Raw genomic sequence first — 10,854 nt, 5'->3', positions numbered from 1 at the left:
AAAAAAATCTCTGTTGTGCATCGCTTAAGAGGCACTGATGTTACACAGGGTCAGTTACTTGGAGAGTAAGTATACTGTATGTCCAGACTATAAATGGTGGCAATCAATAAACTACATTAATGATAAAGATTTGCAATCACAAAGTGAGAGAAGTAGGATTTTCAGGCCTGAGTTTCATATTGGCTGCGTAGAAATTTAGAAAACTCTCCCAGCATTAAATGTGTAAATATATTTTGTTTATTTGAAAAAAAAAAATGCTCATAGCGTCAGTAATGTCATCACACGTTAACTTATGCCGAAACTGGTCAAGATGCAACTGAGCTCTATCAAAGAATATATCTACTACTATATATCATGTAGGACTTAGAAACATCAGTAGATTTCTGTCATTGTTTGTGTTGCACCTAAAGAATAATGAAATGTCTATAGAATGTGATTCCTGTACTTCCTCTTAACCTTTGAGTTCTCCAGATATTTGTGTTGGTATTAAAGTGTTTTGTTTTAGCAGCAATTATTGTGACGCCTGCAGTGGAGCTTCGTGTTAACTCACTATCACTTAGATAAAGGATCTCACAACACAGTTACATTTACAGCATTTTATTGAATTCAACACCAAACAAAGTTATAAAAAAAAGGGACAAGGAAGTGTGTGCATATATATTCTTTATTTGTGGTCATGGGGGAGAGCTTCTTCAGTGTGTAAGGAGCTTCACAAACCTGCCACCACAGAGGAAGCACATGGTAGGTGAGTTCGGGACCTACTATGAGATCTACACACTTTCTTTATACAGAAGGAGCAGAGGTGGGGGCCGATGGCCAATGTTACAGACATTTTGGTCTCAGACTGATAGGAACAATGAAAAACAAACGGCCAGCAACCAAAACAAGCGTTAGGACGGCCTTGGTGCTGGAACATTCTCATACAGTTATCTAAGGCGCAGGCAAGGGTGGATTCTTCTTCTGCACAACAGAGACAAGGTGAAGTTTAACAAAGTTCAAAGCAAAATTACTTATGCATGAATACAATATACCGAGTAAAAATGTACCATTACACATGACATACCACTCGGTTCAGTTCAATTTTATTTGTATTGTCTAATATCCTAAATCACAAATTTGCTTCAGATGGCTTCACCATATGTACAGCATACAACATCCTCCGTCCTGGAACCTTCGCATTGGAAAAGTAGAAAAACTTTCACAGAACAGAAAGTTGAGAAGAACCCTTCGGGAGAGCAATTTCAGAGGGATCCGTCTCCCAGGATGGCCAGAAATGCAATAGATGTCATGTGTACAGAATTAACATTACATTACCACAAAGTATAAACTGTTAACTTGTTCATGTCATACTAAATATCATACTTTTATGATATATATGAAGTTTTTTGACGACGTAAAAATATAATTACAAAGTCATTGTATATGACTTATTGATATTTGTATGGCTTTCTGTTGTAGTACTCTCTCTGATGACCCTTTCACTCTACAAGTTGACCCGTGTCCTCTTTGCTGGCTTTTCTTTGTCTTAAAGAATCCGAGTCGTCCTCCGCTTCATGAGACACGGTGTGCTTCTGAATGTAAAAGCTTACCACCATGTAAATGCTTACCACCTTCAGTCAGAGCTCCTCGCTCCATTGCTGCTTTGTTTTTTTTATTACTGCAGACATTTTTACACATGCTTATGACTGATTGCTGACTTCCAAATTTGTGTTGTTTATTATCATGTTGTAAATAAATATTCGTATTCATAACTCATAAGGTCTCCCTACTTTTTTTTCAAGCTTTTCAGGCAAACTCAGAGATAACGTTTATACGACATTTAATTGACTTTTGTCAATTTTTGAGATACTTAATGCTGTTTATGAATTTTCATGACATACTATGACTTCATGGAATACTATACTACTACTTTTTGTTTTTATGACATATACTGACTTTTGAAAAACTATATATATACAGTATATATATATTTTATGATATTCTATAATGTATTTTATTACATACTATGCTATGACTTGACATTTTATGACTTCCTATACTACGACCTTCTGTCTTATTTCATGACATACCACTTTATTATACTTTGATGACTTTTTATGAAATACTACCATGAATTGTTAGTGACATACTATACTATATGTTGACTTTTTTTTTTTTTAAACATACTTTACCATGACATTTTCACGAATATATATACACTGACTATTTTTATGACATACATCTTTATGACATACTGTATAATGACACTATACTATGACTTAAAAACTAGCATTTTTTTTCATTTTCTAGTACATGAAAGACATTAAAATACCTCAGATCTTAAAACATATTTTAGACTCAATTTAATGTTACATTTCAATAAAATGACAAAATGAACTTCAGCATTAGTAACCTGGTCCATTTTGGTCAAAGCAGGCATTTATTGAAGTCTCATAGAAGCACAAAGTGAAGAACTGAAGTGTGCTAAAGTACCCGCTGAGAGCCCTTATACATCTCCTGCTCCCTCATATTCGTCATGATGAAAAGGTATGTAGAGGGTAAGCAGAAAGAATACATCTGGTGTACGTTGTATTCTTCAGCAACATGATGAAAAAGCACTTTTACTTCTACTGAAATTACATTTACCAACACTTGCAGGGTCACTGTGAGGTCTGTTACATAAGCAACGCAGACATTGTGAGGGGAAAATGTGAAGTTTAAAATGTTTTGTGATCGCACCATCTGCTGCAACGCCACATACTTTTGATAAAATCTCTTAACGCACAACTAAAAATAAACAAGTCCGTCTCCTTTTAAAATAAATATATCCGTACTTTGACAGAATGTACAGGGTACATGAGCCCGCCGTATTGTTTTCAAAGCGCTGTGTTTGCAGCCATTAACAATGTCGACCATTGCTACATACACCAAAAATGCCAATCTGATGCTCAAACTGAAGATCGTATGCGTAGATGAGCCGTTTTAAAAACAGATCCAGCGTAAAGGCAGGCTCATAAATAAGCGGGCCAATATCGTAAAACAAATATATAGGTTTCAGCATATATGCCAAGAGGTATTCAAAGCTGCAGTAACACATGTTCCGGATGATTTACAGCTGTAACAAATGTTAGTGACGCATTTACATAAAATCAATGTTGGTGAGGTTCTAGCGTAGTCTATGTAACAGACCTTATCCGTGGTTATCCAAAACTCTAACTTCCACACCGAAACAAAGACACAAACACTTAACATCACAACTAGATTGAAAGCTGGGGTACAACTGCATGACGATGGAAAAACGTGTGAATCCTGCCGCAAGTTATGAAAGCTAACATATAAAGTAAAAACTTACCAAAAGTCTCAGTATTGTTCTGTGCTGCCATGCAGGATAAAATGAGATAAAACTGTGGCGCCTCAGTATTCATCTGTAATTATAACATCATTTATATACATTGATTTCAGCCTTGAAACCAAATAATTTAAAGCCATGCATTGCGTGTCGAGGACACTAAATATTGGCATTAATATAAAAATGTGGCAACTCACCAACACCCAGAAACACTAGAATATCAAACCAGTGTGGAAATGTAGTAAAAAAATAGTGCCAAACCCCGACTCCTACACAAAATACGAAATGTCTCGATGGCTTTATTTACCTACACCTCTGATCTTTAACTTATGTGTCTGATCACTGATAATATTTAACAATTGGCATACTGTATTGCACTTTGTGATTGCATGCGTCACTGACAATGAAAGGCCCAAGCAGAGTGCGGTGATTACAGTGGCCTGTAACAGGCGTCCGGTTGCCACATACGCAGATCCACCACGATCTGGTTCAGCTTCTTCATCCACAGATTCCTCTCGTCCTTAGTGTCTGCACTCAGCCAGTTTCTGCACAGAAGAACGTCACTGTTATTTATAGACACTTTTTTTATACGTCAGACGGTCTTTGTTTAGTTTGATAGCCGCGATTTAATAAAGTGGAATAGTTCTTTGACGAGGACGTTGTAACGGATGTGAGCTAAACATCGTTTATCTCGCTTCTTAACTTTGAAACAGACCGATGCATTCGACTTTAAAATGAAGCCTACTTTCCAATGTGGTGCAGCCCTGATGACAATGGTAGCAACTTACTTGGTGACACACATGGTGTTCTGGCACTGGCTGACTAGTGTTTCTTTGTCATCCTCTCTTCGTGGTCTGACTGTGATGAGCTCAAATGTGTGGGGTCTGGCACAGAACTCCCGGTTGGCTGGTTCCACCTTATTGCTGGTGCAGTTAGCCAGGCTGATGCGGCCGATGGGATTCTGACAGAAGAAAGAAAGAAAGAAAACAAACGAGGTGTTTAAGACAAACGCAACATTTATATCATATATATTAATTCAGATTTGACCTCATGTCACCAGGAGACGGCTACAGGCGACACACTTTTAAGAAGATAGACCTATCTTGAGCATTGACCTCGTGGAGACTGTTTTACTTTCTTAAATCAACTGGAAGAGAATATCAAGGCTGGACCAAACCCTCCGCTCTGGTGATATGTTAACTAGCGATAAACACTAACACTTGGGCATTTCATTTGACCTAAAATGATACAACATTATCAAATGGCATCTGAGAAAAAGTAACAATTGTAAAAGTTGACTAACATGTGATGTCTTAAGAGTTCCCTGATGCAAGTGTTTGGGTCTAATGGCACGGTGTGTATCTTTTCATTTGCCACTTCTCTAGCGTAAACACACGCTCAATGGACAGCAATCCACAGCCTCATGAAAACACACCAGTGTGCAAGTTGCAGACAGCCACAAGATCTTTTCACTCAATAAAACATGTTTATTTGTAAAGCTGTGGGAGGCTCACACAGCTTTCCCTGATATATGCCACATATGCCAGGGTTGAAATACAGTACATATTTCTTTCAATGTTAACTAATATCTATACACACAAAAAACAGGAACCACCGACGTAAAATAAAGGAGCTCAATAAAGAGCGTTTCGCTGTCGAAGTGCTCAGTTACCTTGCGCTTCTCATCGTCTGGGTAGGTCCAGTAGGAGATGCAGTATCCCGACAGGACACACCACCTCCTGTGCCACGCTCCAAATCCACTCACATCTTCAAACATCGTCTAGAGGAGAGGGCAATTCAAATTACAACATATTTGTATTGTGACATAGCAGATCAATACCAGCCTCGGCGTTAGTTAATCTGTGGCGATGATTTGATCGGCCTGCGCTCACCAGGAAGCCCTTCTCCTCCACTTTGGAGCCAACTTCACACTGCATCTTGAGGTAGATGTGGCCCTCCAGAGGGCACAAGAATGGCACCTTGAGGCAAGAGTACAGACGCTTCATTAAAAGCTCAGAGACCATGGTCACCATTCATGTAATGCTTAACGTCACAAGACGGGGTTAAACAAAATAAATAAAGGTTACGATGTCTCAAAGATGGTTAAAAATCATAGACAGTGACCAAAGGCAATAAAAACAAATGTTAGTGTCACAATGCAGTTAAACGTATTCCTCGTTATCGTGTGTTCACCGTCCTTCCCACACAAACAGAACAAAAAACAGGGCAAGTAGTAACCTTGGTATGAAACATGTCACTGAGTAGTTCTCTTTCACTTCCTTCATATACGATCTAAAAGAAAGATATTAAGGGAGATGAACGGGTGCAGAGGGAGAACAAACACAGTCACTGAGAGTCTCTGTGAGGCCTGACGTAAAGATGCGACTACGATCCAAGTGAGCCTCGTGTGGGCATCACACATACAGCATGGACACTGTGCCTTCAGACTAAGGCCCGTCGCATACGAAATGCAGAGAATAGAAGAAAACGTAAGTGCTCTAAAAGGGAGAATGTGGAAAAAAGGGACACTTGGACATTATTAAAAAAAAAAAAAGGGTGACATTAATAGTTTCTATACCTTCTCCAAAGGAAATTTGTTTGTCCCGGTAGAGGCCAGGGTGAGCTTGTGTGATCCGACCAGGACGAAGTTACTGGTGCGAACAGCATTGGGGCCTCCTGGACTGGCCACAACTACACACAGAAAGAACGACATCATTAAAAAGTGAGATGCATGAGATGCAAAAGGCGTTGAATACATTTCACTCAACAGAACAAATAGTTTTAGATTTAATGTTTTTTTGACCTACCTGGTGTGTGGACACTTTTCTGCAAGACAAGAGATGAAACCAGCAAATTAAAATACAAACATCGGGCAGATGAGAAGTTACATTCTGATATATAATTATAGAAAATACATCTGAAATACTTACAGTGATGGCGAGGAATCTCTTTGGCGTGATCGCCTGGACAGATAGAAGTAAAGCAAATAATTAAAAAGTATTTTTTGGGAGCGACAGTAATTTGTCTGGAGGGAGATGTCCGTTAACATTTCTCTCCCCCACACGAAACGACCACCTGAAGCTGTGCAGAGAAACAGTGACTTTCTTCAGACTCGGCCCACACAGTGCACACCCACCAACATGTGAGGGATTTAATACAGAAACTGTTCATACCGACATACACATATAATGGGCCTCATGAACCTCTCTCCATATTATCTGGACACACACTTTAAGTATTAACGAAAGCGCCATGATTGACTGCTCACGTATTTTCCATTTGGTAAAAAAAGAAGAAGCAAATTAAGGATTTACCTTTGACTTGCTGGGTTTCTTCTTCTTGTCACTGCAGGCGTCACGCTTCTGCACCTGAAGACGTCACGAGTTAATACACAAGATCATAATGGATCAGATGTCAGTAACTCTAGATTGCGGCTCAATAATACATCTTTGATGTGGAGGGGGAGAAAAGTAAAAGCAACTGAAGCCCAGTAAATATAGTGGATATGTGGTCACAGCCTCATTATTCTGCCCTCTGTAAACCCTGATGTAGGACACTCACCAAGCAATAGACCTCAACAGCAATATCAAAGTCACTGGAGACGTCAGATCTGAAAGTGAGGAAGAAGAGGGACAATTAAGATCAACATGAGTACACCAGTATAAGATCTGTTCAACAGGAAGTGGTTACATTTCATGTGTCGGAATCTGGAGCTGTACCGAATGTCGTGTTTTTTTACGTTAGCTTCTGTTGAGGTTTTGGAATGAAGCTTTGAATCTCTGTCGTCACATTTTATGACGAAATCACCTTACGGAAAAATTAAAAACCCTCGAACAAAATCCTCAATTTGAATAAAGTGATTCATCGGATTAAATCAGTTCGTCTTTTTTGTTATTTAATGATCTTTCTTTGATGAATATGACTCGTCAGTGCCTCCTCATGATGCGTGTTCGGTAAGCGAGAGAACAAACGTTTTTTTTGACTGCATCTGAATCACAATCAAATAATACTCATTTGTTATAAAATGATGTTGTTTCATATGAGCAGGAGTGCAGGGCTTACATGGTGAACTTGGTGGGGAAAGCCAGGGTGTCCCCTCTCAGGCCCTGGTGGGTGCTGGCTAAAGGTGTGGCTACAGTGTGCTCTGCTCCCGCACGAATCATCAAGAAGAACGAATGTTTGGCCGACTCTGAAATAATCAAGATAGAAAAATATTGACAACCATCAGTATGACAAATACTCAGATAGTGACTGAGACCAAATATATAAATAGACTCCAAAACACAACTCTAGACGGTATGACCAGGAATCAAGTAAATGGCTACTTTGATTCTGAACATGAATATCATCAGCATCAATTCAAAGCCCACATTTAAGACACAACGGGCGATTTACAATATTGAGCATTAGTGACAACTGGGCCCCGTTTCAGAAAAAATCTGTTTGTTAAACCTGCTTTCTAAATCAGGGCCGTGATGTCTGGAGAGAAAGTTGAACAACAGTGGAGTGTTGCTTTAAACTACTGAACTGCATTTTGAGCCTACCTGGCTTGTTGGCAATGGAGCAAACAAAGTCTGCCTTGAGAGGCAGGCGCAACTCCTGCAGGGTGATGGAGCCCCTGGAGGCAGACATGCTAGAAGGTTCTGGGGCTGCAGAGGCCTTCTTATGGCCCTTTGGGTCTCCTTTCAGACGGTCCAGCTCTGCCTTCAACGCCTCCCTCCTCTCCGCTAAGAAAGTCAAAAGGACAGAAAGTCAAGCGTTGATACTACTGAATCCTAAAGATAGGGGCTGATGGGCTATAGTGGTTATGTTGTATTGTGGTTTTATCATTTATAAAAGGCAGATGTCTGTAAGCCGGGTTTACACACGGGCTAGAAGTGGCAGCATGAATGTATCTTGCATTGCATATAACACTTTGAGTGGTAGCTTTCTTTATTTTTCTACACTTGCATGGTCTCTGATATGCTCACGTGTGTTGAATTATCTTTTCACATTCAAAATTAAATTTGTTAGTGCCTTGCGCCTTACTTTAAAAAAAATTGCTCTGAAGTCCAAAAAACTGCCATAAAATTATAAATGTTATTTTCCATACAAAAATGTAATTGTCTCCTGTATACTAAATGCAAAGTTCCCCGAAAATATGTCCTTAGTGAGGCACAAGGGTTAAGTATAAGACCCCAATTAATTTGTTGTCTGGATCGACTCACTTGCCACCAGCAGCAGCCTCTCTGCCTCAGCCTCCACCTGGGATCCTCTGCCATGCTCTTCATCCGTGCAGCAATTCAGTGCCTGACTGGCCTGATGAATGACTGTCTGCTGCAGGTTCACCTCATTTGTCAGAATCTAAAGAAACACAATGGAGTGTTAGATATGTTTGCCTTCCGTATGGTGAACGATAACATGTACTTCAAATCAGGTCCACATGAAAACGTAACACTCATACTGTAAGTGTGCTGCAGGGAACAACATCTGGCATGAATCAAAGTTCACAGTATTTATTCCAAACCTTCATCTTCTGTTTGATACTGGAGAGACTGGATCCTCTTGGTTCCTCCGCTCTGTGAGAAACGTCCTCTTTTCTCACGATCACCTGTTTCACGGTTGGTCTCTCGGTCTCTTTCACCCGGATGGACCTGTATGCATCGATGCTAGCACACACAGAACACAAGCGGATGAGATTTCCTGCAAACGACGACGACGACAGCCGACTTCAATCCATCCAAGTGACATTAAACGGGAGCACTTACCTATATGGCAGTTTGTGGTCCTCGTCTAACGCCTCTGAGGAGGCAGTCCGTACTATGTTGGTTCTCTGGAACTTGCTGGGTTTGGAAACATTGCCTGGAGTGTTGCTCTTCACGAGGAACGAGCTGGCTGGAGTTGACGTCTGCACAGACAACATGAAGAAAATGTTTTTGTTAAGAGGTTGCCCATCTAATTTGCCTCACGTTTACTCAAACAGGAAGTAGATGCAAGTGGTAGAGGGAGACATCACGTTAGGGCCTACCATCATTCGTCTCTCTGGACTCTTCACCACCTCTGCCAGTGGAGTGAGGAGGGACATGGAGGAGATATTCAAAGCATCTTCCTCCCCATCCTCATCATCACTCTGGTCCAGGGCTCTATCAAACAGCTCGTTGATAACAGCAGAGTTGATGGACCGGTCCACATTCATCTCTATCTCCCTGACCACCTCCTCGTCTTCTTCTGTGGTTTCATCAGTTGTTTTCTCTACAGTATGGTCGACCACCCTCAGAGGACTGGATGTTGATGTGGGAGGCGAGAGCATCAACACAGGACCTGATATTTCACACAATCTTAGTTAGAAAACATTACACTGAACACCTCGACCAAAACTAGTAAAGTCTTAAATTTCCTGCGACAGTGAAAGCAACCATTTAAAAATGTAATTAACAACTTTAAGACTAAACACAGAGTTTAAGAGGTTTGGTAATACACAGCTCTTTGCTCAACCCTGGATTAATAAAAACTCGGGAACACACACATAATGACGGTGAATCCCAACTTTTTACGTGAGGCACAGCTTGCAGCTTTAATGAGAGCCCTAATGGATGAAAGAACAACTGCCAATGCTAGTAACTGATCACTGAAACATCTGGACACAAACAAATAGAAATGTCCAAACATAAATATGAAATGTTGAATACCTGGAGGAGGGCACTTCGTGGTTGTGTCTATACTCTCAGAAGAAGGTGCTGAGGGTTCATCCCGAGGCTCACATCGGGGAACTTCAGCCTCCACGGGTTTGTCAAGCTGTTCCTAAAAATATTAAATATAATCTTGCATTTTCTATGAAAGCATGACTATATTGTGAGATTTGTGTGTCAGATGCTTATTGGCCAACCTTGATGCCTGTGTTTTTATTGGCTGTTGCTGCTTCCTCATTATTTTTCCACATATTGTTGTTCCCCTTCTGAAAGCGATTCCGAATCTGAGCCAGCTCAGACTCTCGCTCCTGAAATTAGTTTAAAAAAAATAAAATGTTAATATCGTGATATCAAACAGAATGACTGCAACAATAAGAGGATACACCGTAGTATCTGTAACATTCATTGACCTGCTTCTGTCTTTGGGTGAGATCAGCAGTGGTTGTGTTTGCAGCTCGGGCGGCTCTGAGCCTCTCCTGCACCAGTCTGGTGTTTGGTGTGACGGATGGTGGAGTTACAGTGGGAGTCTTGCACTGGGCAGCACCCCCAGCTGGGGAGCTCTGGTTGGTGCTGCGCTCCTGGCACCTCTCTCCAAAGCGCTCCAGGAAAGACTTCACACCTGTTGGGAATGAAGAGAAGAAATATATCAAATTTCTTCATACACGTGGAGGAAAAAAGAAAATACTAAACTAAACAAATCTAGCTATTAATATTGCCGGCTTGTGCATATCTGAAAAATACGAGTTTGGGTGTAAATAGAAAATGGAATACTTGGCCAAAACAACACCATGGACATACTTCAATTTGTGCGTGGACACATGTAAAATAAATTTAAAAAAAAAATAAAAAAATTTATAT

At 40.4% G+C, this 10,854-nt stretch overlaps 1 protein-coding gene across 2 annotated transcripts in view; it reads right to left on the bottom strand.

The window, feature by feature from the left end:
* Positions 1-2,325: 2,325 nt before the first annotated feature.
* Positions 2,326-10,854, bottom strand: part of anln (anillin, actin binding protein) — a 12,202-nt gene continuing 3,673 nt past the window's right edge. The window contains exons 6-24 of one of the 2 annotated variants that reach the window (XM_031854385.1): positions 10,407-10,615; positions 10,194-10,304; positions 9,997-10,108; positions 9,336-9,628; positions 9,076-9,215; positions 8,835-8,976; positions 8,536-8,671; positions 7,873-8,055; positions 7,391-7,517; positions 6,890-6,938; positions 6,643-6,696; positions 6,259-6,291; positions 6,136-6,154; positions 5,907-6,019; positions 5,567-5,620; positions 5,221-5,307; positions 5,001-5,108; positions 4,117-4,289; positions 2,326-3,873 (exon numbers count right to left, since the gene is read on the bottom strand). In XM_031854385.1, the coding sequence (XP_031710245.1) occupies positions 3,759-3,873; positions 4,117-4,289; positions 5,001-5,108; positions 5,221-5,307; positions 5,567-5,620; positions 5,907-6,019; positions 6,136-6,154; positions 6,259-6,291; positions 6,643-6,696; positions 6,890-6,938; positions 7,391-7,517; positions 7,873-8,055; positions 8,536-8,671; positions 8,835-8,976; positions 9,076-9,215; positions 9,336-9,628; positions 9,997-10,108; positions 10,194-10,304; positions 10,407-10,615 (2,258 nt within the window). In that variant the 3' untranslated portion in view covers positions 2,326-3,758. The remainder of the gene's footprint in view (positions 3,874-4,116; positions 4,290-5,000; positions 5,109-5,220; positions 5,308-5,566; positions 5,621-5,906; positions 6,020-6,135; positions 6,155-6,258; positions 6,292-6,642; positions 6,697-6,889; positions 6,939-7,390; positions 7,518-7,872; positions 8,056-8,535; positions 8,672-8,834; positions 8,977-9,075; positions 9,216-9,335; positions 9,629-9,996; positions 10,109-10,193; positions 10,305-10,406; positions 10,616-10,854) is intronic. The other variant, XM_031854386.1, reaches the window with a different exon arrangement.

The sequence above is a fragment of the Anarrhichthys ocellatus genome, unplaced genomic scaffold (assembly GCF_004355925.1).
Source record: "Anarrhichthys ocellatus isolate YVR2014 unplaced genomic scaffold, GSC_Weel_1.0 scaffold14, whole genome shotgun sequence".
NCBI classification, from domain to species: domain Eukaryota; kingdom Metazoa; phylum Chordata; class Actinopteri; order Perciformes; family Anarhichadidae; genus Anarrhichthys; species Anarrhichthys ocellatus.
Note: the sequence above shows the minus strand (reverse complement) of the source record. Positions and strands in the feature narration are given on the sequence as shown.